This window comes from Copadichromis virginalis, linkage group LG2 (genome assembly GCF_057382275.1).
Source record: "Copadichromis virginalis isolate Kocher_CV1m ecotype Utaka linkage group LG2, C_Virginalis_male_GT1.1, whole genome shotgun sequence".
NCBI lineage: Eukaryota > Metazoa > Chordata > Actinopteri > Cichliformes > Cichlidae > Copadichromis > Copadichromis virginalis.
The window spans coordinates 21,681,350-21,708,140 of NC_140619.1; the positions used below are offsets into that span (position 1 = coordinate 21,681,350).

The 26,791-nt window shown below is 42.3% G+C and overlaps 3 protein-coding genes across 5 annotated transcripts; 2 read left to right on the top strand and 1 right to left on the bottom strand.

The window, feature by feature from the left end:
• The first annotated feature begins 2,268 nt into the window (after positions 1-2,268).
• Positions 2,269-5,210, top strand: smim19 (small integral membrane protein 19). Of its 2 annotated transcripts, none has more exons than XM_085473301.1 (3): positions 2,269-2,553; positions 2,714-2,838; positions 4,584-5,210. In XM_085473301.1, exons 1-3 carry the CDS (start codon positions 2,420-2,422, stop codon positions 4,661-4,663), a joined length of 339 nt encoding a protein of 112 aa, XP_085329427.1. In that variant the 5' UTR covers positions 2,269-2,419; the 3' UTR covers positions 4,664-5,210. The 2 variants fall into 2 exon arrangements, with proteins under 2 accessions (XP_085329427.1, XP_085329435.1); XM_085473309.1 differs by lacking the exon at positions 4,584-5,210 and adding an exon at positions 3,032-3,159.
• Positions 5,211-5,786: 576 nt separating this feature from the next.
• On the bottom strand, positions 5,787-17,809 carry pld7 (phospholipase D family, member 7). 2 transcript variants are annotated; one of them, XM_085473267.1, is made up of 12 exons: positions 17,693-17,809; positions 17,109-17,210; positions 13,774-14,670; positions 13,375-13,562; positions 13,086-13,266; positions 12,868-12,982; positions 12,653-12,780; positions 11,891-12,094; positions 9,255-9,394; positions 8,775-8,940; positions 8,580-8,679; positions 5,787-6,262 (listed from the first exon to the last, which is right to left on the bottom strand). In XM_085473267.1, the coding sequence occupies exons 1-12, from the start codon at positions 17,807-17,809 to the stop codon at positions 6,066-6,068; spliced, it is 2,535 nt and encodes an 844-aa protein (XP_085329393.1). In that variant the 3' UTR covers positions 5,787-6,065. The 2 variants fall into 2 exon arrangements, with proteins under 2 accessions (XP_085329393.1, XP_085329401.1); XM_085473275.1 differs by lacking the exon at positions 17,693-17,809 and adding an exon at positions 17,398-17,462.
• Positions 17,810-18,156: 347 nt separating this feature from the next.
• gpr137 (G protein-coupled receptor 137) lies at positions 18,157-26,586 on the top strand. The gene is made up of 8 exons (XM_085473287.1): positions 18,157-18,220; positions 19,487-19,963; positions 23,096-23,130; positions 23,240-23,480; positions 24,277-24,426; positions 24,522-24,647; positions 25,219-25,337; positions 25,452-26,586. The coding sequence occupies exons 2-8, from the start codon at positions 19,583-19,585 to the stop codon at positions 25,546-25,548; spliced, it is 1,149 nt and encodes a 382-aa protein (XP_085329413.1). The 5' UTR covers positions 18,157-18,220; positions 19,487-19,582; the 3' UTR covers positions 25,549-26,586.
• Positions 26,587-26,791: the final 205 nt, after the last annotated feature.

Genomic DNA, 26,791 nt, shown 5'->3' on the forward strand with positions numbered 1-26,791 from the left:
GAAGTAGTCAGACTCGAACGTCAAGGAAGGTGGTAGGGAAGCAGACATTTCAGGTTTCCAAGGTGAGCAATTTATTTACAGTGAACTTAATTTAATGTAACTTAACAAAACTTCCTCCCCAAATAAACTCTATTAACAAACTGCAAATTAACATGGCTCTGGTAACACAGCTCACCTCTCCTGCATCTGGTAGAGACTGGCTTTAAATAGGGCCATCAATTTCCCTCCAATTGCCCAGCCAGTACCACTCACTCAACTGAGGCATCTAAAACTACACAGATGATCTAAAAACACAAAACCTCTACACACTTCTAACATGCACATTTACACAACTAAATGGCAGTATTAACGAAAGGAAAAACATTCAACAAATCCCTTTAAACCATAACACAAACAAAAGGAAGCATCTCTATGGAAAAAGAAACCCCTCCACTTGGTTTGACCTGCTGATGTCATATGTGACATCATCAGGACTTTAAAATGAGGAAATGCCAGGCAGGCGTTTCCTCACACCTGACCCTCATGAAGACTGAAAAGACAAGCAAAGTAAATATGAACAAATGACTTAATCTGTAACATAATAAAATATAAAGAAACATGTAACTGAGTATTTAGCTTAATTTGCAGAATGTTTGATTTGCCGGCAACAAAACGCTTACACAAACAAACCCGGGATAGTGAGTGAAGCAATGTTACTTGACAAATGGCAAAACATAGTAAATACATAGAAACGGAATAATGTGTACAATGTGCAAAAAAAAAAAAAAAAAAAGGTAAACACATATGGGACAAATGGAGAGCATTGCAACTGCTCCTCCACTTTGTCACACTGTCATCTACAGATCCGTATGCCCTAAAGTGCTTTTATGCTGATTGAGCCATGTTTATGATGCTAAAATTAAATTTTACTGAGTTGGTGCCGTGCAGCAGATTGGTTTAATTACAAATGGATAACTGATTTTACATGATTCAGTTAGATTTTATACATGTGAGACATATTAATCATCCCAGTTTACTTTGCATTTGTTTAACTCACTTAATGCTGCTGAGCAGCTTTTTCCAGAGGCTGAACAGGTCTGCTAACATTGTTGCCATTGTTATTTGTCAGTCTGTATATCCTCAGTTCTTTTCCTTGCCTCCCCTCCGGCCAGTCTGAGTCTCTCCCACCAAAGATAGGAGCAGAGGAGGTGAGGAAGGAGGTCAGTCAGCATCACTGTAGTGATGAGAGATGTTTACTTTGGAGCCTCATTTCAACGCGTGTCAGTTAAAAGAAGTGCGGCACCTGGTATCTCTCATTGTTCCTTTTGAAAAGTTTACCATTCTGTAAAATGGAACGATATCCTTTGGATTTTTGCCACACTTTCAAACGGTGAAGACCAGAAAGTTGGATCACCATCCTGATCTTTTTGCTTTTTGTTTCCCTCTATACAGCAAAGGTAACAACCACTACAGAAACATACACCTGTGTGTCTCTTCTGTCCTCCAGATATATTTTATGAAACGGCATTCTGTAAGATGGCAAACTGACATACTTATTTGGTCTCAAGATTCAGAAAAGAGAGAAGGCAGGGCTGAAAAAATAAAAAACCCAACCTGTGACATCACATAAATGGATGAACAGATTGGAGGTTGGAAATCGGTGTGCTTTTACCTTTAGTAGTTCTCATTCATTATTTGCTTCCTCCTGTTGCAGTTGTGCTCATGAGTGAAATAACATATGTGGGTAAGATATAGCTTTTACTGATTTGCACATTTGGGGTGATGCTGACCTGATTTTCACCAAAATGAATCTGAATATATAGAACAATCATGCATAATGGACCTTCCATGACCTTCCAAGCTATATAGTTTGTCTTCCATATTTCCAACTATATCCATAATCACATACTGTGTATGCTACCATTGTATATAGTATTATCTTACTATTTTTCATTGATTGTACTTAATTGTATTTTTGTATTTCCTTCATATCTGTACCTGAGCTGAGGTGACGCAAAAATTTCCCCGTTGTGGGATCAATAAAGTCTTATCTTATCTTACAAGTAAAAACAAATACACGCTTGTAAAGTTCCCTTCAGGAAGGACAAATAACAGGAAAGGACCCAAAAAACAACACAGAATAAAATAAAACATTTTGTGCTGTAATAATTAATTTAATTCTCCAATCAAACCTGCATCAATGAATTAATTTCAGAATTGATTTTTTTTTTACTGGGTTGATAAGATTTGGGACTGTAGGGGGCAGCAGTGCGTCTAAACCGGAAGAGGAGCAACGAAGAAAAGAGAACTGATGTGACGTAGTGTTTACGCTACACAGTGGATTCGCGAGGACGTGTAGGCTAACGGGGCTAATTTAGAGGGTTTTGCTTCAAAATTGGATGTTTCTCCGTGTAGTTTGGTGGCAGTTTCCGCATTTTCCATGGGCGCTCACGGAGTTTTGGGAAACGAGCCCGACTCCATAGACTACTCTGTGCACGAAGCGTGGAACGAGGCCACGAATGTCTACCTGCTGGTGATCCTGGTCAGCTTCGGCCTGCTCATGTACGCCAGAAAGTAAGGACGCGTTTCTTAACCTTACCTCATAACGACTGTAAATAACTGGTTTGGCAGGTTAACATGTTACAGGTCAAACCGTGTGCTCGTTGATGATGTTCCCCTAGTTGTTTGCGGATAACGAGCACAGACTGACGCTGTTTGTTTACGTACGCTTTAGAAACAAGAGGAAGATCATGCGCATCTTCACTCTGCCTCCCACCGCGGGCAGCAGCCCGGAGCCCAACTTCTACGACAGCCTGCAGAAGGTCCGCCTGCGACAGCAGCTGGAGATGTACTCTCTGGGTGAGGATGCATGTGGGCTGATGTGGATTGCAGTGAAACTCGATTTGACGCTACAGTACTGTGCAAAAGTCTTGACCCGCTTCTAATTTCCTCTTACTTTACCAGGAAGATGGGAAATAAGGGTCGGGTCTGGGTTTTCCCCTTTTCTTTTACATACTCTTCATACTTTTCTCTCCCTCTTCTACTTGTCAAGATTCAAGGACCCACTCCACACCACGCCGAGATACGCCATGTTTTCAGCTAACCTCTCTGTGGGAATCGCCTTGTTGTTGCAAAAATACTATTTTACGCCGACCACACTGTTATTTGTAACCTTTTTTTTTTTTTCAGCTAAAGAAATGAAAACAAGGATGCTCCTAACACAGATACAATTAAAATTTGGTTCTTTGCCAAGTGGAGTCATCCATGAGTAAGATGCCTTTTTATATGCTTGGATCATTCGTAGGTCAGTGTTAAGTCGCTTAACAAAAAAATGAATAAATAAATACACGATATGGTACAAAGACTGGACCAATGCAAGTGATGTCCAAGGAATAGTGTTTTAATTGGTCAAAACAACTTTAAGAAATTACAAGAAATTGTCTCCATTGAAGCAAAACGGTAGGTGGCTCAAGACTTTTGCACAGTACTGTAGATGCTGCCTTTATTGAACTAAAATAAGGTTGCACAGCAAGTCAGTGAATATTGTGTGGCAAAGCCTTTAACATTACACTGGGTTGTGCTTGCTGGTGAGGCTATGGCTGGACGAAGCCAGACGGAGGTTTGATATTGAGTTGTTGTTTTTTTTTTGTTGTTTTTTTTGTGTGTGTGTGTGTGTGTGTGTGTGTGTGTGTGTGACTGTTTTTCAGCCTTGGAGGTTTTGTTTTCCAGGTAAAACCTCTGCGATCATGCCTCCCCTACTTGTCTACAGTGAGCCTCTGTAGCACGTGCGTAATTCTAAAACACACCCCAGAGTTTAGATTCTATTGAGCTGAGCAGACTCATTTTATTGATTTATTGATTAGCATTCAAATATCTCACTGAATACAGAATAAAGATCTACCACAAAGCAAGAAAGCACGAGACAAGGCTAATCAAAAGGTATTGGCTGAATATGCTTATTACGCCAACCCTTTTAACAAAAGATCTTTCAGCATGCAGCTCATGTACAAAACAAAAACTTTCCACCTTAGATAAGTAACTATATTAAATTAAATGTCATTAATATAATCAAAGCAAAACAACCAAGAGTTTCAGTGTTATTATTTTGCTCTTTTCATTCTTGATTTATAATTTTTCTAATACTCTATTTTTAAACAACGAAAATAAACTGCACCTGTTCCACCAGTTAACTCCTCTAACAGAAACACTCTGCTTTATCTTTGTCCTTATGTTTTTTTTTTTTTTTGTTTTTTGTTTTTTTAAAGAAATCTGTTCCCCTTAAGTCGTATTTACCAAACAAAGAGCAAAAAAGTAACCTGAAATCACTGTAGTGTGAAACCAGATACTAACGTAGTCGAGCCTGTGTGTGCTGGCTCAGTGTGGGCTGCGTTAGATGGGGAAAAGTGGGGATTTTTTTTTTTTTAAACTGAGTTATCTGGTGGCTCTTTTGTGTAATGTTTTCCTTCACATTAATAAAGACATTAATTCAACATTTCAAAATGGTGCATAAAACATTCACAAGAGTGTGGAAAGCCTGCTGGACGACCTGTAGATCTTCTGCTTATTGTAGTAACACTCCGTCTGTCTCATGTCTCGCCTTCTAGCCAGGAAGTTTGAGCAGCAGCAGCAGCAGCAACAACATCAGCAGGGCCAGTCAGACAGTGTGCAGCTCTCCATGGAGTGAGAGCCCGTCTTCAAGCTTCTCCTGCCCGTGGATATGAAAGGACTGGGATGGTTGCAGAGTTTGTGTAAAAAGAATCTGCACCCATCCTTGCTGCTTCATTCACCGTCTGACGTTTCATTTGTGCACGTGGAGCTGCTCCACAGCTACAAAAAGCTGTGGATGCTTTTGTACAGCTGGCAGCTAGCAGGTGTGCTGTCTCACACAACAGTGACACTAAGCAGGTGTGACGAGCTAAAGCTGGAACTGCAGCGTTCGACACCGACACAGGCTGTACATGGTTCATCCCATTTCTTCTTTTTCCCCAGATGTGTGCAGAGAAAAGATTCTTAAATGTGAAGATGAAGGCACATAAACCTGAAGTTAGTAGTTAGATTATTTGTAAATGCATCATCTGGATCTCTGTGGGTTTTGTTTTGAAATAGCTGCTTCAGTTCACGTATATAAAGATTTTTCCTTCTAGCATTGAGCTTAAGACAGCACAGATTCACTGTGGAAAGTCCTGTTAAAAAAAAAAAAAAGTAACACGATTCTCGGGTCAAATGAGTCGTTTGTCTGAAACAGGCTGTTGGTACAGCTCCTCAGTTCATCCACTGAAATAAACTCTCTGCTAGCTTTCATCCGATTGGCTGCCCCTCATAAACTAAAAACAGCATGAGGATGGCGCTTTGGCGCTCACAGCCAGAGGTGTGATGTCATAAGAAAGAGAAAGGGCTCTTGAGGAATCCAGAAAGATTACCATATTAGGTGTGTCCCCTCTCTGACATCATACAGAGCCAAGAGTAGAAAAGCCTGCTTGAAAGTGTTTAAAGCAGCCTGAAGCTCTTTGTTTGAAATGGCTGCAGGTGAAAGCTTGTACGTAATACCAAGCTAATTGTTTTGAAACTGCAATAGGTCACCTTTAACTTTGTGGAACACCATTATGATTTTGTAGCTGATTTCACACAATCATCATTATAATAAAATGATTCTATGTTGATGGCTTAAAAGTGTGCAACGAGTTGGAATATTACTGCTGTGCTGACAGCTCTCAGTTTATAAAATAACACGTGTTGGTTATGTAGTATTCAGACTTTTTCTGTTGTAAAAGTTCAGATTTTGTAAGAAAATCCAGAGAAAAGACGTCTTAAAGGTCTCCAGAATGTTGTTTTATTTATAATGTAACACACTTGTCACATCTGTCAGCATATTTCAGCTGCTGACAGAATATTAAAAACACCACAGAGAAATTAAAAAAACAAAATAATGTGCTCTGAAAACGCAACTATATACAGAAAAAAGGCAGCCAGTCGGTAAACTGCAATAAAACAAACAGCCAGCGGATTCTGCATAGATGCAATAAAGTTCAAGTAGTAGCAGCAAGAAAGCATACAGCTCTTCTAAATGCGATGCGCTTTTGATTCCCTCAATGGCGCGGGCACACGTCCACGTCTTCAACGGGGAGCGTGGAGGCGTACTCAGACCCCCAGTCTCTGAGGAACAGCTCCTCTGCTTGGCTCTGCAGAGTCTGCTGGCCCGGTTTAACAGCAGAGCCCGTCTGGTTCACCACCAAGCCCACGCCAGCCGTGAACGCAAAGTAGTTTTCTGACCAGTTGGACGTCCCTGTGAAGAGAAGCAGTTTAACAAGCTGGACCACAGGAGACTCTGGGTGAGAGCTACAGTCTCCATTTATCGAATGCTTTTCTATACTTTCTGTCACACGTACACAAGTTTAAAACAATGTGATCAGACAGTTTTTTACTCTTAGATCTGTATGTTGTGACAGAGATTGGAAATACCTAATATGGTCATTTTAGAAGCCCCGCCCACCTGGTGTTTAAACCGTGGAGGATGGCTTTACAAGGAGAGCAGCTAAAACAATTAGAGGATGAAGCGCTGCACTAAGACTCAATATGTGATGAACAGTGTTGAGTAAGTAACTTTAAATTAGTAACTTAGTTACATTACTAGTTACTTCTATCAAAAGTAACTCAGTTACTTCAAGTTACTTTCCCTAGTAACTAGTTACTAGGGAAAGTAACTTTGGTTTAACTCAGAATTCTCTTGTTAATGTGTTGCTTCCGTAACTGGATACCCAGCCAGACTGCCAGTCTTCTAGCTTGCTTACTTGCCACAAGTGCACTGTGCCACCTACCAATAGAAAGGAAAAAAATAATGTGCACACTTCCATGAGAGAAATCCCACGCCTGATTCTATCCTAGCCATTCTATCCTCGCTTTTTACATCCAACACAAAAACTGCAGTCGTGGTGCTTTCGATTGTACTCAGAACTCGGAAATTCTGCCTTCTGAATAGGAAGATGTAGGTAACAACAGACTGCAGATGAGCTGCTTACAGAGCTGGACTGGGACAAAAAAAAATCGTCCCGGGGAATTTGACTAGAGACCGGCCCACCATTATAGGAAAAATCATAAAGCCTTTGAATGAAAATAAACACTGTTGTGACAGTGATGTACACTGTTCTGATGGTATATATGTATCAATCTATCAATCGTTTGTTGTAAGACTCAGATAATTATTTTTTTTAAAAGCTAGACATTTTAAATGAGAATAAGAAAAGAAAGTATTTCCTTGTGCCCCCCTTTCCCTTTTAATGCCCTACATGGACCCCAGGCAACACTTTGCTAGACCCGCCCCTGCACAGTTACCAGCTGTCAGCTACTTAGAAAAGGATCCTGGGGTTATTTGTCTCTCAGAAACAGTTCATAACTTCCCTTCAACTCATTCATGTCACCTAAAAGGTAAACCTGTTTCTCCATCACAGCTCTGATGTGATTCAGTAAGGACATCTCCTGGTTTCATCTTCATGTTTCCCTCTCACCACATAACCAAACCATATCATGACCAGCAGCTTTACAGCTGTGGCTCCAGCAAACATCAGCTGATACTAGAAATTAATATTAAATAAATTCTAACAACAGCTGATCAAGCTTAAAAGTGCTGCTGTTGTTTAGGGCGACATCCGCTGGTTTCCTCTTTCTGGCGCAAAGTGGGCGATAAATAAACAAGAGACAAAAGCCGATCAGCTGATCATTGATCAATTTCATGATTGAAGTAGAAACAGGAGAGGGAGGGTGAGAGAATGAGAGAAGAAGAGGCAGCTGTGCAGCGTAAAGACAGAATAAATCCAGCTTTGTGTCTTTTTCATTGTAGCTGAAGTCCGGGACAAACTGTTCCTTTTCACCTCAATATGAAACGCGTAATATTTTCTCTGAATACGAGACGATTCCGTTTTTTACAGGACGGTTGGCAACTCTAATAATTAACCTTATGAACAAAATAAAGTTCAACATCAGTAACATAGCACCACCCATGACGGAGCTGTATAGAAACTCCGTCATGCTAGCTAGCACGCAGTACGAAAAAGTCAGCATAACAAAAATAAACTCAACCTAAACTTGGTTCATATCTGACCCAGATGGACTGCAGGTCATAACTTCTTACCTGAAGTTCAGTTCACCTGACACTCTCGGACCAGCGGCCGCTTCGGGTCTCTCCTCTTGCCTCCCCTTTCCTTCATCCACCTGCTGCCCTCCACCACTTGCTAATGTTATTGAATCTGTGGAAACTCCGCGATAGCCACCACACGAAGTAACGAGTAACGACCCTATCTAAATCCCAGTAACGCGTTCCTGGTTTTGGCATAATAACTAGTTACTGTGCTCGTTACCACAATAATAACGTAGTTACTGTAACGCGTTACTTAATAACGCGTTAGTCCCAACACTGGTGATGAATGCAAAGCTACTTTTGGAAAGTTCAAGAACAGAAACAGAGCTGAAATTGAGTATAATCGTTCCACTTTACAGACATTACCTACTAAATGTTAAAAGCTGGACACCTTATGCTGTTAAATTTTGCCTTTCACAGTTCAAAGGAGCTAAAAAGTGTTAAAATGTAGCCAGTGCTGGCAGCATACCTATATAGACCACTCTGTCTGTAACCATGTACTTGGCATGGTTGACTCGTGCAAAGGGAATCTTCTTCTGCTCTGCTGTTGAAGGCACTGTAAAGATTTTCTACAGATCATACAAAAAACGTTGCTTTAGAATCCGCCATGTCATCGGTGACTTAAAACGTTTCATGAAAAGAAAAATCAAATCTTCAAACGTACCACGTCAATGTCGCACGTCAGTGGATGCCTCCTGAGCACCTGCAGGGACTGCAGGAAGATGAACATGTCAGGAGAAGAATGCTCCCAGCAGCTGACCAGCAGTTGGACTCGCACGCCTCTGGTGCACGCCGCAGCACGCAGGGCCGTGTCGATGGCGGGCCAGAACCTGAAAATGAGAGACCAGGACATACTTTAAAGCTCTACAGCTTCCACAAGACACATCAGCACTTTTACTGTTTGATGCAGGCAGGTAGAAGCAGAACGAGCAAATTTCTTCCTCCTGAAATGCTCTCTGAGCGTGTGTACTTGATCTTAATGAGAGGCTGCTTTGTAAGCCAATCTTTTACCTTTTTAGTAAGTCGACATAACATTTTTTAACAGCATAACAGTAATTTCTGATTGTGTCTTGCATTAAGGTTGACTGACTTAAGAATCGCTATTAAATGACATGAACAGTGCAGCTGTGTGAGTGGAGTGTACCTGAGTGGCTCCGTGAACTGAGACAGTGGAAGGAAGTCCATGACAGAGATGTAAACGAATCCCTGAGCATCGTTGATGACAGACAGAATAGTGGACAGATCGTCAGAGCGGCCACGGGCTGAGATTTGTGGAGGGGCGCTCTGCAGAAAACAGACACAGCAGAAGCAATGATGATCAACAGAGCCAACACAGGAGGAAGAAAAGCCTGTGACAGCTGAGTGATGTCCTTATCTTGAGATTGGAATGGTGCAAAAGCAGTTTCAGACAAACATACAAATGTTGTTTTTTAGCTTTACACCAAAACATATTCAGGGCATAGTTACATTATGAAGATGAATTTATTTCAGGGGGCTAAACCAAAGTAAAAGTCCCAGAGTGCAATTGGTGTTTCTGTGAACCCACAACATGCAGCTAAAGGAGCTCTGGATACAAGAGCTCTATGAAACCTACACTTTTTTTTACATTCTTACAAAAAAAATAGTGCCCTGGTGATTGCAGACTCCTTTTTCATGGTAAAGAAAACCCGAAAGCACATCAGTCTTAGAGGGGTAAGCACAGAAGTAAGCATATCATTATCCAAGTCGAACATAAGAGGAATCTTGCAGAGAGTTCAGTACACCATGCAAACCAGCTATCGTAACAAAGACAGAAAGGGGAGATTAGACACAAACATCTACAAAAATCTGAACGAGCCCCAGAAATCCTGGTCCAGCATTCTCTGGACGAGGGAAGCTCAGATTAGGGCTGGGCCATATTATACCGTTCACGGTAATACCGGTATAATGTTAGGCAACGATAGGAAAATGAAATATCGCGATAGAATATGAGTAAAACGCGCATGCGCAGTGCCTTTGTTTTCATACGCACATGGCCGATTGTTGAGTGAAACAGATGAACCAGAATTGGTTTGTAAAAATGGTGCAACTTCAGTGATGTGGAACTGGTTTGGTGTTTGTCCGTCAGATACACAACAAAGCACATTTTTTTGCAGAACATGCAAGCGGCCGTCGTTATTGTTGTATTTGTCGGACTAAGATGCTCTTAAATCTGGGAGTAATCTGGGTCCTAAACTCAGTAAACTTCAGGTCAAACAAACACTGCAGCATCACTGAGAGTTAACTGTCTAAATTCTTTCATCTTTAATAAAACGATCAGCATTGCTGCTTTACCAGGTGTAACAATTCAGTTTAACTTCCAGGCATCCATGAAAACAAAAGTTATTACATTTAACGGAGTTAGAAGTTAGCAGGAAGCTAGCGGAAGTTAGCTCGCTAGTTTCGCTAGTTACCTAAGCATGATATAGCATGTTCTGACTGAGAGATTTCTGAAAAAATTCAAACGTACAACTCTGCTATCACTTCCAACATAAATGAAGGCAGGAAACTAAACAGCAGTGACGTTTGTAGGGTTACTGAAGTTGGGCTAGCTGGTATATAATGATGTGCTACGTGATCGCTAGCGACACAGCTATGTTAGCATAACATAAACAGTGAAGCTGGAGGACGAACACTAAGGTTCCTCATGGTTAGAGACAAATGCAATCGCATGGCAGGATGCTGTAAACGGACCAAACGTCAGTCAGGAGAACAACTGAGATAATCCATCCACAATACAAGGCTAGTCATTAATATACTGCAACAACATGGGAATAGAGCAGCTGCCAGAGAATTCAACATCAATGAATCAATGGTACAGAAGTGGAGGAAGCAAGAAGAATGAGTTTAATAAAGTTTGATTTATCTAACTGCTTTGTTTAGCTCAATGTGCCTTATGGTCCAAAAAATACGTACTGCACACTACAGTTTAATGTTGCAAAGCACCTCTTTTTAACTTCAGTGGATATTATACATGGTTATGCTCAGGATATGTCAGCCCATTTCTACTGGAAATGCCTTTTGGTTAAACTTTCAGCAAGGAATTTGCATTTGCACTGTTACATTTTTATAAAGCTTTAATGTACATAAAAACCAGCTTCTTGTTTAAGTGAAAATTAATGGAAGGTTGTCTTTTTGCGCTAGTAATGTTGTGGAGTATTTTGTCTCGCATCAATTATATCGTCAGTTATATCGTTATCGCAAATTTTCAAATGTATATCGTGATAAATATTTTTGGCCATATCACCCTGCTCTAGCTCAGATCAGCCTGCAACCGAAGGACAAAAGAAAAGAAACTGGAAGAGAAGATAAAACCACAGAGAAGGCTTGGAATGGTTTATGATCTGAAGTATGATGGCATGAACAGGGATGGCTTCCCGTGGCACTGGGCCACTAATGTGTATTCATGATGTAAAAGAAGGCAGTTAAAGACACACCATCTGTACAGATTTAGAAAAGAACAGCAAATTAAAATAATAATGAACAAAGATGTTGGTTTTAATGTTTCTCTCACTGACTAAAAGACTCCAAACAAACCACAGACAGCAGCTGTCTGTCTTTTTTGTTTATTCCTGATCAAATGTTAGGATATTCCCATTCGTTCAGTGTTGGGAATAAATCTGTTTGTCATTGAGCATTTAGTATGATGACGTAACATAGACTCAGCTGCCTGTGTCTATAAAACAAATAGCAATCGATGCAACACAGTTCCTGTAAAATGACAGCAGAACTCAAAAGGATTCCTCCTGAAAGGATACTCACAGAGAGGTAGACCTGAGCAGGGACCCCGTTGAACTTCAGATGCAGGGGCTTCTGGGAACTCGACAGGGCAGAGAGGCGAGCGGGCCAGTACGGAGGCAGGGAACCGTTTATCACACCGCCGATGCTCCAATACACCCCAAAGATCCGAAAGGCATCCTGAGCCAGGCAGCTGCAGTCCTCCACTGACAGACCCACCTCCTTCACCTTTGTTCAAGAGAGTCCACAGTCTGCATTAGCTCTGACACAGCACAGCCACTGTGCTAGTATGCACGATGTGTGGGCTGATACAGGGATGTAATTACTTCTTCTAAAGGGAAATGTATCATTTTCAGGTTTTAAAGCTGGACTCTGTATTTTTATTCATGGACTCCAGTAAAGCAGCTTTGCACAGTTCATGCTGGGCTTTGGTGTAGCTGCTCTTTTAGGGCCTCTCCCAGTTTACGTCTAACTGGCTGCCCCTCACCAACAGAGGGTTTAAATCAGCAGCTGAGCGGGGCTTCTGTGCCCATTGACAGAGCTGACCATATTAGAAATATTTCTTCTCTATGACAGCACAGAGGAAACAAAAACCATGAGACATCAGTCCTGCACTCTGTTGACACTAATGTACTTAAGCTGGGACGGATCTGTCTCCCTGCCCCACTTAAAAATGTTGTGTGGAGACTTCTTACTTGACATTACCCGACTAAAAACAGGGGGATTAGTGAGGATATCCATCTCTTATACAACCTATATATAATAGTTTAGGAGTTTGCACCATACCTGGCTTAGAGAGCGCCAGTCCATGTTAGCACTGCCCACATAGAAGTGCTTTTGGTCAACCACCCACAGCTTGGTGTGGACGATGCCTCCAGTAACGGCTTTGAGGTCCACCTCTCTGACCTCTGCACCTGCAACGGAAAAACAAAATAGCATGGGAAATTAATGCTGAAATTCCTTAAACGTCCTATTCTGAAACACAAACCTGGCACTCTTACCTGTCCCAGCCAGGTCGGCTGTGTCGTGATTTGACTGTTGGGGGGCGTTGACAGCGATCTGGAGCTTTACACCTTTGGATTCAAGTTTCATCAGCTGCTCAAAGACCTTTCTTCCCTGAGAATCATGCGAGGCCATTAGCTCAGAGGCTTAAAGCTTCAGGTACAACCATCTGATGTGCCGCATTGTGAGACCTGAGTGTGCAGGTGGTTGTGCTCACCTGAGAGTCTGAGGATTCGTGCGAGCCCAGATCGCTGTCCCGCAGTGTGAAATAAAAAGCGGCGATGTGGACTGAGCTGTTGGCTCTGTCCAGCAGGTGCAGCCAGCTGTCTGCGATGCTCTTTCTGGACGAGGGGGAAGACTGGTAGAGACCGACAGGAATGCTTTCCACCAGGTGCACTCTGAACAACAAGGACCACATTCAGCAGTACATTAGTTAATCCTGACAGGTGAATATAATATTTCTGACATAAATAACTCAAAAATATCCAGTTGCTGATATCATTTACCGACAGTCAGTGCTACAGGGCTCTGGTAACAATCCAAAGCCCTCCAGCCAGTGCAGCTCCAGCTGAGCCGTGAGCTGGGACACGGACATGGGAAGCCCGTAGTGCCACACGTGGTGAGAGAACCCTCCGAGAAGCAGCAAGGTGGTGCTCAGGAAGCAGAAGAGGGTAAAACTGGGACATCCTGACCTCTGAAGGATGATAAGGGGAGAATTTATACACTCCAACAGGCTACATCACACTCACAGCTTAAGCATAGCATAGCATACTGTGATGCATACCAAAGCTGCTACTGCAGGGAGTGGTAGAATTCTGAAGAATTCCTAAATATGCCTCAGCTGAGACGATCAAGGAAACAGACGCCAGTGGAAGCTCTCAGTCTCAAACAGTGACATAACTCACCTTGGCTGACTTGGTTGCTTTCACTTTAGCGGGCGTCTTTGGTGCTGCAGCAGCGTCTGAGTCGGGATCTGCTTTTTTCTCTTCGAGCTTTGGGAACTTTGACTGGCTTATGAGTGGTTTACGATCCTCCTTCACTTCCTCTGATCTCTCACCAGCCAACTCATCCTCACATTCAGCTTCTGATGAAGATATACTGTCCCTCAAACCAGCTGTGTTCAGTGGCTCTGTCTCCCATGGAGGTTCTTCGTCCATTATAGCTTCCACTTGGCTGTCCTCAGGTGCTTGAAAGATCTCTGCAGACTTTTCAGAGTCTCCAGATGGAGTGAGGAGAATCCTGTCTTTAACTGCGGGGTCGTACGTCTCCGCTGGCTCCTCCCAGGGTATCTTGCTGGGGAAGCTCTCGCGTGGCAGATGTGTTGTAGGCCCATCTGGGGTGGTTTCTGAGGTTTTGCTCTTGACTTGCTCTGATCTGAGAGCAGGCCGGGGGCTTGCAGTCAGAAGAGGGGAGTGAACAGGTTGAGCAGCAATCAGAGGGCCGTGAGCTGTCGCAAGAGCCACTTCTGTCCTGCTGAATGTAGAAGGAGCCTCGAAGCCAATTTTGGGGGTGTGGAACAATGGCGCGGGGAGCGCTGTTTCTCTGGGATCAGGCGGCTTGGACTTTGAAGTTTCCAGACTTCCAAGTTTCTCAGGAGGCTGAGCATGGACTGGAGTGTCCTTTCTGGGAACCGGCAGCTCCGTGCTCTGACTGGCTCCAGCGGGTCGCTTCTGGAAAGTTGGGATTCTGGAGACTGGTTTCCCACCTTTGCGGTTCATGTCTTCTTTCTCCTCGAGGTCTTTTTTCAAACTCTTTTCGTCAGCTTGGAGACGGTCCAGCACAACACTGCAATCCTTCAGATCCTGAGGAAGATGAAATATCTGTTATAAATCTGTGTAATCATGTAGCACACACACGCACACACACACACACACACACACACACACACACACACGAAGCAGGGATTCTGAATAGCTTCATGGCACACACCAAAGGAAACGTAACACCTACGGCTATCTAAAAAGCTAGCAGTGAATCACTGAGAGACTTTTCCAGTCTTAGTCTTCCTGCTCCCGCTGGCTCCCGTCAACATCAAAGCTCCCACACTGACTAGCTACACCCATTTAAAGCAGCTCTCCTGACTGGTGCGTGGCTGCTGTTGACTTGTTAATATTTGTTTACCTGCATGACACGAGCCTTACCGTGGCTACAGCATTGTTTGACCTGATATTCTCATGGCAGTCAGTGCTCAACATTAGCCTTGCTCTGCTCCACCTCTGCCTGCTCATTTTCATAAATACACTGACAGCCCAGTGGTCCAAAAGTGGGCGTGGCCACTCTACAGGTCACATTTTATGGATGCTACATTAACTTGCCAGTAAAATATATAGCAGTGCCCCCTACAAACAAACAAACACTTAGATACGTACCTGCGTTTCCAAACATACTTCATATTACACCCGTCAGCCACAACATTGAAACCCCTGCACTGATTTTAATGGGTCACTTCATTGCACTGGGTCATTGCATTAATGTAAACGATACTTTGATACACTGTTGAAAGCCAAGCACATTTGCAAAACATGTTCAGGAACAGCCGCCAGGCTCCCCAGATCTACACTTCCAGAAAGATCCTCACTTATTAAAGACAATGAAGACAATGTCAAACCATATATGCATTCCCGTATAGTAAGTGAGACCTGGTGCTAAAGTGACCCAGCTGTAGTTAATCAGTGTCACCCATTTCATGAAAACTGGCACATTATGAAACAAAACAACCTCCCCAAACTGTTGAGAACAGAAACTGTAAAACAATCACGCCTGGAAGAACGTTTCTGTCTTAAACAAACAGCAATTTGTCTCCTCCCTTTTATCAAAAGAGCTGACGATGCACAAGTGGTAAAGACACGTTTTTAAAATGTGCTGCTGGCATCAGCATCATCATGCATTTTAATGATAATAATAATAATAAATTTTATTTATGAGCGCCTTTCAAGTCACCCAAGGACACTTTACAATAGGATAAAACACTTAGTAAAACATTGGCAGAATAAGAACAATAAAATAAAGCACAAGATAAAATGAACAAACAGTGGATTCACAGTGAATATGCAGATTTGAACAGATGAGTTTTGTTCTGCTAATCCAGTTTAGGGTCACAGTTGGGTAGGAGCCAATCCCAACTGTGAAAGGGTGAGAGACAGGGTACACCCTGGACTGGTTGCCAGTCTATGTGGCAAGGCTCACACACAGAGACAGAACAGATTTGCACTCATATTTGCAACTACGGCCAATTAACCCAACATGCATGTCCGAGTATCCAGAGAGACCCCAGGCTTCAGCTTTTGCAGATATATTTGAACCCAGCAAGTTTCATGTTTTACAGTTGCCTTTATTTTAATTACAGAAATACTCTACTATTCTGCAATATTCATTTACTTTAAATTCAACTGTATTCATATAATCATCACAGCAACAGTCACCTCAAGGTGCATTATACTGGGGTCTTCTCTCTACAATAATACAGGGAGAACCCCAACAATTAGTCGACCCCCTATGAGCAAGCACTTGGCAACAGTGGGAAGGAAAAACTCCCTTTTAACAGGATGAAAATTCCAGCAGACCCAGGCTCAGGGAGGGGCAGCTTCTCTGGTTGGTGGTAAGGGGAAAAAGACGAGACAATAGGCATGCTGCTGAAGAGAGCCAGAGACTAATAATAACTAAAGATTAAATGCAGAATGGTTTATAAACACAGGTTGAGTGAAGAAAAAACACTTGGTGCACCGTGGCCCCCAGCAGCGGACGCCCATTGCAGTGTAACTAAGGGAGGGTTCGGGGGTCACCTGATCCAGGCATAACTATTAGCTTTATCAGAGGGAATGTTTTATAGAGTTTTAAGGAACCACAAGAATGCCAGCTGTCTGAGAACAAAGTGCTCTTTTGGGGTGATATGAGATATTTAAGAGAGAGATGAAAATAGATATAAACCAGTATTGATTGTGACTATTCAATCTTCTGTTTATTACTAAATAAGCAACAGCTCTCTTCTCTGCCAGCAGGGCAAAGGAGGTTAAGACATTTCCGCACTGGCCTGCCAGTATTTCCCGGAAGCGGTTTTATGCAGCTGCAATGACACAAAGCAGGATATTTATACTGCAGGGCTGTGCAAATAGGAGCTCTGCCACACCCAGGAGGCCTCACAGGTGGCTCTGCTTTGCTCCCTCCCCCCACATCATGCGTGCACAGAACAATATCTGAAAGTGAGAGAAAGGGGGGTGTTTGTAGGTGAATTATAGCCTACCGTCAGATCTGCCTCCTCAGCAGCTTCCTCCTCCAGCTCAGCCTCACGTCTCTCCATCTCCTCCTGGAGCAGGACAAGCTCAGAGTCTGACTCGTCTGACTCCTGACAGGAGATATCGGTAACACCGTTAACGTTAACAAGCGATGGAATAAAGCACTAGTTGCTGCGTGCACTCTGCATTAAGTGTGTTAACCATTAAAGTAACAGAAAAGGGGAAGGAAATAATATGAAAGGTATTTTTTTGTTATTAACCACATATAAACATCCTAAGCTAGTTAAAAAAACTTACCATGATTAGAGACCTTTAACTAAGTTTTGGCTCGCACGCGGAGTTAGCTAAAACAATGCTAGCCGCTTAAGCAAATATTTATTGCGGTAAAAAAAAAAAAAACTAAAGCAGTAAAGTTGGATGACTTAAGAGCAGTACGGCCTCTTTATAATCCTCGCTTAAGTATTCTACACGTATTAGCCAACTAACGTCTTCGCCGTTGACGTTAGCCAGTGAGCTACGTGGCCCACGATGAAGTTTGCAGCAGCGGAGGAAGAGGAGGCGGAAAGGAAAGGCTGAGTAATAGAAATCCCACCTCGTACGTAGCTCTCTCCTGCCTGCTCCTGGAGCTTCTCCTGGCTGTCGGTGTCGACGTCGGCAACTGTACCTCGCCGGGGCGGAGGGACTTTCTGGATCGCAGTACCATGGGCATCCTGGAGCACTTTTTTTTTTTTTTTAATAATGCAGCACCTTCGTGACTCGAGGCTTAACGGACGCTGCGGAGCGTTAACAGCGGGCTCGTTTGTCTGCGGTGCCGAGGAGAGCTCAGCGACACACCCGCTAAAGCTACGCTTCAGTTGATTTTTTGGGATATACTCACATTTATTAAAAACAAATCGATTGGGTCGTGTAAACAATCTTTAAATTGATTTGAATGCACCTACCTTCACGCCATACGTAAACAACAAATTGAAAAAACCGCGATTTCCTGTCTTCGCTGATTGGCGGTTGAAATCAAAACTGTGGCTCCTCCCACAAGTCTTGACTCACGTCACACAATGCGGAAACCAAAAAGGGATTACCGTCGTCGGCTGCACATCCCAGGAGTCCTTGCTCGCGAAAGGTAAGCGCTGTCTTTGTTGTTAATAAATTATTGCGGGTGTCTTGCGTGTTTTATGGTTCTAATGAGGAAGCAGACGGCCTCTGACCGCTGGCAGTAGCAACACTTCACATTAGCGCTGGCTCACAGTTACTTTCAGTTAGCCTGGCTGTGGCTGAAGACCCTGAGCGGAACAGCCGGTTGTTTATGCTTTTGTAAAGCTCAAAGGAACCTCAAGAGCATAAAAGCAAATCAATTACATAACGGAAGTGTGACAGAATGTGGCCGATTGTTGCTGTTACTGTGTTATGCTGCTTTAATGTTCTGCTGTTATCATTAATAACAACTGCATGACTGATTGAAAAGATATAGTTTTGTTGAAATCGGATTCGATTTTTCTTTCGAGGTTAGATATTTTATATCACAGTACTACAATATGAATCAAAGGCTTGGACACTACTGACCACACAGGCCACTACTTGGTCGACTGATCTACTTTGCAGTATGTTGTTCTGAAAACCGAGGAAAAAATCATCTTCCCATTGAACTTTTTTGTGTTTTTCTGCCTCTTTGAAGCTAAAATAGAAAGAAAGTGTGCTTTATTGGTCCCCGTGGGGAAAATCCCTCTCTGCATTTAACCCATTCACTCAGTGAAGCAGTGGGCAGCCACTGGGCGCCCGGGGAGCAGTGTGTAGGGACGGTACCTTGCTCAGGGGTACCTCAGGGTAGTTGTTCAGGGGAATCGAACCCCCGACCTTCCGATCATGGGGCCACCACTCTACTTACTGAGCTATCCCTGCCCTGTAGGCAGGAAAACACATGAGATATTAATGGAAAGCCCAGGATGTCCTCTATTAAGTACATCAGGACTTAGTAGGGTAGCTCAAATAATCAAAAGATGTAGACCAAAAACAAATGTCTATTACAGAGGACATAAATGAATAAGCTAGTTCTCAGGAGGATATATTTATTTCTTTTTCCTCGTAATGATTTCTGTTACAAGCACAGTAGTTGTAAACGTGCCTGCATGTCACCTGAGGCAAGTGATTTGGAGAGGGCCTGTTATCACATGAGAACGCTGCGTGTGATAACATGCAGTGTTCTCATCATTCTTCTTGATCAAACAGCCCACACAAAAGGATGGAGGTGTATTTTAGGCCACTGTCCTACTGTGTGAAGGGATATGATCAAGGTACACAGGGGTGACACTGAGGATAGGTTCTCTGATCACATTTGTGTTATCAAGATTGTTTTTTTCCCCATCTTCTAACTTCTTGTTTTTTCATTCAGGTCTCATGTAATCCCCTCTGACAGAGAAGATAAGCTTTGGTTCTCTAATGATGATGATGATGACAATGCCAGCTATTTAATCACATCAGTAGTCCAATGGAAGCCCCAGTTACAGCCACCCCTCCTGCCAACTCCTCCAATTCGCCATCCCCGGCCCCCCTGCGTCCTGCTGTCGCCCCCTCGGTCCAGCTTAGCTTTACCATCCTCTACACCACTTTGTACGCCGGGCTCTTTGTGGTGGTGTACGTGCAGCTGTGGCTCCTCTACATCTATGGACACAAGCGATGGAGCTACCAGAGCGGCTTCCTGTACCTCTGTCTGCTGTGGGCTGCCCTTCGCACCACCTTGTTCTCTTTTTACTTCCATGATGCCCTGCAAGCCAACCACCTCCCCGTTGCAGTGTTCTGGCTCCTCTACTGCTTCCCCGTTTGCCTGCAGTTTTTCACTCTCAGCCTCATTAACCTGTACTTCACTCAGGTAAGGTTGAAGGGATGTGGATGGGGAAACGTTCTTAAAAATCTTGTGTCATTTAGAAAATGTTGCTCAGAATGTAAAAAGAGTTGCTCTGGTACAGCCGTGGTGATAAAAGCACAAATAAAACTAGTCAGAGGAAAACACAAGAGCCCCTTACAGTGGATCATGTGTCCTCAGCTACAGCGCCACATTTTTTTTCCAACAATATCTTTATTATTTTTTACATTTTAATGACTTGCAAACAGTCCAACATTCTAAATACTACATGAACATACACTCCTCTCAGACAGCAAAAAGAAAGCAACAAAGTCGTCAGATTTGTCACTCCGTTAAAGGCCTAAATTTGTCATTATCCCAAATCAAATGTCATTGCCCTCAGTCCTCGTCCTCCTCAGATAATACAAATCCTTCTACAAAATTTACAAATGGTCTCCACACCTTCTCAAAAACATCCAATTTCCTTTTCAGTATACATGTTATCCGCTCCAATGGCAAAGCCACCATCATTTGTTTTATCCACTGTGTGATACTCGCTTCCCTTGTTTTTTTCCATTTTAGTGTGATTAATCTTTTTGCTTGTAACAAACCCATATCAATAAACATTCTGTCACTTTTTGTGTACCTCATGTTTTCTGGGTACAATCCCAGAATAAGGAAGCCAGGATCCAAAACAACCTCTTTGGATAATATTTGTTTGATAGTTTGTGTTACTGCAGCCCAAAAGGATCCTATCTTCCTGCAATCCCAAATACAATGCCAAAAGTTACCTTTATCTTCATTACATTTATTATAAGTGTCTGGAATATTAGAGTTGTACTTATTTAATTTTTCCGGAGTAACATATATTCGCATTAACCATTTGTATTGCAACAACCTTAGTCTAGAATTAATAGTTTGTTTATGAGCTTTTGCGCAAACCAATGCCCATTGTTCCGTGGATATGTCCTTCTTTAAATCATTTTTCCAGGCGTTCAACCTTCCCAACGAATTGTCAGATGTTTTGGACCTAATCAATTTATATATTTCTGATATTGCCCCTTTTTTTGAACTGCTTTTGCTAATTATGTCTTCCAATTCTGATTTTGGTGGTTTGGTGCAGGTATTATTTTGATTTGCTCGAATGTAACTTCTAATTTGGAGATATTTGAAAAATTGCTTTCTATCTATATTATATTTATGTCTAAGCATATCAAAGGAAATATCTTGAGAATCTGTTGCATACAAATCTTGGATTTTTTGTAGTCCTTTAATTGACCATTGTCTAAAAACTTTATCCTCTCTTCCTGGTCTGAAATCCTGGTTTCCCCACATCGGTGTAAACTGTGACAATACAACAGGTTCCTTCTTATATCTTTTTACACCATACAACACTTGGACCATGTTCTTTACCATTGGATTTTTTGCCTTTTTAATCAAGTTTATTGCTGTGTCTGAGAAAAAATATAAAGGTAAAGGTGGATACATCTGTCCACTATCTCTGTTATTTCTTTAGAAAGTCTTTCATAGTCATTTTCCACGATCTCACTTAATTTGGGCGAAATCATTATTCCTAAGTACATAAAGTCCTTTACTGTCTTAAAATGAGATGTTACTATGGGTGGGTTTTTCCTTTCTTCTTCATTTAGTAATAAAACGGATGATTTAGATTTGTTAATGACATACCTGATATTTGACCAAACTCCCCTATCAATCTAAGCAGAGCAGGTATAGATTCTGTTATTTTAGAGAGATATACTATTACATCGTCTGCGTACAACGAAATCCTATGTTCTACTTCATTTACCATAATTCCTGTCAATGATAAACTCGAACGTACGGCTATAGCTAATATAAACAACAGTGGGCTTATCGGTGAGCCTTGTGGACATCCCCGTTTCACCCTTATTAGTTTAGAGATATTTTTGTTTGTCAAGATTTCAGCAGTTGGATTTGAGTGTAATAATTGTATCCATCTTCGAAACACATCTCCATAACCAAATCTAGTCAGAACATCAAAAAGATAAGGCCACTCGACCCTATTGAATGCTTTTTCAGCATCCAGTGAGAGTAAGGCCCTCTCTGAAGAATTGTTTAGTCCGTTTATAATGTTAAAGACTTTTCTTACATTATGTAGACCTTGGCGCCCCAATATGAAACCGTTTTGATCTCTTTGAATTACTGAGGGGAGAATATCTTGCAGACGTGTTGCTAATATTTTACCTAACACCTTAAAATCAGAATTAAGTAAGCTTATCGGCCTCAAATTTTCACATTCATTACTCGGTTTTCCTGGTTTAGGTAACAAAATGATTAGTGATCCTGTTACTGATTTAGGGAGACTTCCTTTGCTTAATGATTCCTGATACATTTCCAATAGCGGTTTCATTAATTTACTTTTAAATTTTTTATAAAAATCAATTGGGAATCCATCTGGTCCAGCTTTTTTACCTGATCTCATATTGTTAATTGCCCTGCTTATTTCCTCTTCGATGATTTCTGCATCTAATTGTTGTTTTACATCGTCAGCGATAGTAGGAATATTTATTTTATCCAGAAACGCATTTCTGGAGTTTTGATCTGATCTATCCTGGGATTCATAAAGTTTTTCATAATAGTTTCTAAACTCCTTGTTTATTTCAGTCGGATCCATTATCATTTCCCCTTTGCTGTTTATAATCGACGTTATATTTTTCTGCACTTCCAATTGTTTAATTTGCCATGCCAATATTTTTCCAGGTTTCTCTCCTTGTTCATAAAAAGACTGATTTAATCTCAAAATGTTCGAAGCTGCTCTATCTCAGCGCCACATTTTTATTCTTGGTCTTTACATGATTCACAATTCAAAATAACCACTGTTCATTTTAAACTGGAGCCTGGTGCAGCCGTTCAAGTAATCTACTGTGAAACATGATGTTGTAGCTCCTTTCCCTTTCACGCAACTTCCTTCTAATTGATCGTATTAAAAAAAAGGCTAACAGCTCTTGTGACTATTATGCTCGTGCCACAGACTTCAAAGAAGTATAACAGGACTGACTACTCGGCTGTGTTACCTGCAGTTCTGCCCCCATCAGATCTTAATCAAGCCTGTTGTGTTTTGAGCAGGATGCATTCTTTGTGTCTTTATGTTTATGTGGGTGTCTTTGTGTCTTTGTGCAGGTATTAGTGAAAGTGAGAGAAGTGGACAGAGGGCTGTAAGTTTTACATCATTTTCCTGTTGTTAAATCTAGAAAAGCGCCTCGTTATGTTATTGTTATGAGCCCTAATCGTCCCGATTGGACCCCCTGTATGTATGTTCCTCAGGTGGGCAGCAAGGTGTTTGTACGGTGCGCTGAACGCCATCTTCTTCTGCGTCAACGTGGTGTGCGCTGCACTCGGGGAACGAACCAGCGATGGCGAGAGGGGAGAGCGCACCTGGAATCTAGTCCTGGTTCGAGTTGTGGTCAACGACTTGCTCTTCATCCTGGAAGCAGTGCTGCTGGCCTCCACGCTGTTGCTCCTGACCCGACACTCGCGGTCCGCCAGCATCCACCTGATCAGCAGGGTGTGTTCAACGTTGTTCCCCAGAGAGAAAAATAGGGATATGCTAATCTTGCACTCACTATTGACTTCACTGCACTGGAGTTTATACTCAACGAACGATGCATCTGCAGCTCAGATGTGTCTAGACAAGCTAGCTGTTTAAGAAAGGAAATCTCGTGGTATCTACTCAAAGTATGTCAGTATCAGCATCAAACATGAAGAAGTGGTACTGAGCCAGCCCTGATGAACCGAGCCAAGTTTAACAGCAGCACACGCATGATTAAACTCATGTTTAGTCCTGAGCTGCTTGGAAAAACAATGCGTGTCATGTCTCCAGTCTGAGAAGATCACGGGACTGACATCACTTTGACATCATCGGGGTTATCTCAGCTTGAGCTGCTACACTACATATCTCCAACAGATCGTTTTAGGTGTTGCGTTAAAGGCAGCGAGGCTCCTTTTTAGCTACACAAAAGACATTTCCTCAGGTGAGAGGTGAGACGTCTTCACGAGAGCCTACAAAGAAGTCCAGTTACCTTCAGCTCAAGTGCTTAAAACTACCAGAACCTGGATCACAGACAACCTGCACCAATGTCTGTAACAGATCTGTGTAATAAGCACTGAGATGCATTATGGGAACTGTAGGATCCAACATTACTTGAGTGATATAATGGATGAAAGCAATGTTGAGCATAGCCAGAAAAAAAATGTGATGCTGGACACAGAAAAGCCAGGATACTACCATAAAGAGCGATGGGGATGTCTGTATTTTGACAGTACTCCAGGCTAACTTTGTTTTTATTTTTTAACCTGACCAGGGGACCACAGTGTGGCGTACAGCAGCACTGGGAGGAGCAGTGATCTTCCTGTTTGCCAGCAGAGCCTGCTACAACCTGACCGTCCTGTTTCTGTCCCAGAAGTATCGAGTGGAGTCCTTTAACTATGATTGGTATAATGTCTCTGACCAGGTAAGGATCCAGTACCAAAGCCTTCATGTCTGCTTAACAACTTTGGACAATTAAGGTGCCCCTAAAGAGCACTTTCTGCACTTACTTGTTTTAAGGCGGACTTGGAGAGTGAACTCGGCGACAGGGACTACCTGGTCTTCGGTGCCATTCTCTTCATGTGGGAGCTGCTTCCAACTGGCCTCCTCATCCTTATCTTCAGAGTTCGCCGGCCTGCTCAAGAGGTAAATCTAGTGGATGTGAAAGTAATGTCCCGAACTAAAAATCTACTAATGACACCTGAGACTGTATTAAATACAATTATTTACTGCTTTATTACTCAAAAAAATAGTGCAAAATCACAACAGCAGTCGCCTCAAGGTGCTTTATATTGGAAGGTAAAGACCCTACAGTAATATAGAGAAACCGCCAACAATCATATGACCCCCTGTGAGCAAGAACTTGGCAACAGTGGGAAGGAAAAACTCCCTTTTAACAGGAAGAACCCTCTGGTAGACCGGGCTCAGAGTGGCAGCCATCTGCTGTGACCGGTTGGGTTCAAAAGTGGGAGACAGAACAGAAGACACGCTGTGGAAGAGATCCAGAGATTAATTATAACTAATGCTCTTCCTCCCATTCTACTTTTAAGTAACCACAGAACCTAAAAGTAAGCCCGCAGACTGAGAGCGAAGTGCTCTAATGGGGTGATATGGTACACTGAGGTTTTTAAGATAACATAGGGCCCGATTATTCAAGACCTTGTGTGTAGGGAAAAGGATTTTTAATTCGAAACATTATTTCATCTCATTCTCACAGAACAGCATCATGGCTATAAACAACAGGGTCCTGCCTCGGCCGTACTTCTTTGACGACCCTCAAGGCAGCGATGAGGACATACCCGCTCCATGGGCCAATGGTTCAAATTCAAACATAAGGTACAAGCACCACAAAATCTGATACACGCAGGTCATTACCTTAAAGCTGATCACAGGGTTTCAGAAGTGTGAGAAGAGCTCTCATCTTCTTCTTTTCTTGCTTTTCCCCCACAGCTGGTACGGATCAGAGACCGCGCCGCTCCTATTTGCCAACAATCCTCCAGACCAGAACCACCAGCACCACACTCTGTATTCCACTCCTCAAAACTGACCCCCCCCCCCCCTCCCTGAGTTCTTGTTTCCTAGATGACATTTAACTCAAAGACAAGCCGCTCTCTCTCCTAGACACACTTACAGCCAGTAGTCCCTCACTGTGTGAGCAAATTTGCACTGAAAAGTCTCAGGAAATCATCACCAAACAGTGAATATGCACCTTCTATTTTTCTAAAGAGACTGTATTTAAAAAGTTCTTCCTCATTTAAAGGGAACAAGCTATGTAGAAACAGACCAAACTGACTTAAACTGGCCAGTACTGCTCTCTCATGAAGATCATACTGAGCTACAGCCACAGGTTGACTTCACACACATGCCATTGTTCAATTTTGGAGAGACCCTTGCCATTTCCAAAGAAGAGGATGGCACACGCGGCCTCATTTGCATTCCTGTTGGTGTGATGTCGATGCTAAGTTCAGTGAAGTTAAACAGCGACTTTTTTTTTTTTACAGGCTCACATGTGATCGTTTGTCTTGTAGACAGACTGTTTCTTTTTGGTGTTTGCAGCTAAGTACTGTTTTAAGACCAGGGATGTCCTTGGCCTGTACACTGCTGCTGGTATAGTTTTCTTTCATCTTTTTTAAAGGCCAGTGTTTGCTCCCATGTCTGTAAAAAGTTGCATCGTTTAAATATTTCTAAGTTGACTGAAGTCCTTATTGGATCTCTAAGTTTAACTTATTTTATAACTGTGGGTCTACCTGTAATTAGAGTTGGAAATCAAACGCGACTCACCCTTTGCGACTTTTATGCAAAAAAACCAACTTCCTCATAGTCTGTCACTCACCTGTGGTTTGGACTTATCCACGTGACAGGTATGTACTGTCCATGCTACAGACCAATAACAACATCAGAATAAACCTGCTGGGCATGTTGCTGAGCAGAAAATCTATGTGGTAGAAATTCTGTATCTACAGTGGTGCTGTTATGCATTTTAGCCCTGTTACTGTGAAGGGTATGTGACTCGCTCTTTGAAATTCAGGACTCCTTTTGTCTTTTATGTAATTGTTGACTGATAAAAAATAATAATCTAAAAAGACTCACTGTGCCACATGCATTACTTAGTGCTTCAGTGTAAGGGTCCGCAACTGCTTTGGGGTTTTCATCACAAATATCAAGTGCACTAAGTCTGAAAACATGACCAACACCTAACTAAAGATGCATGTTAAATAATTCTTCCATTAATTATCTGGATGAATATTGACCATGGACTGTATGAAAAAGAAAACAAAGCTGCAGATGAG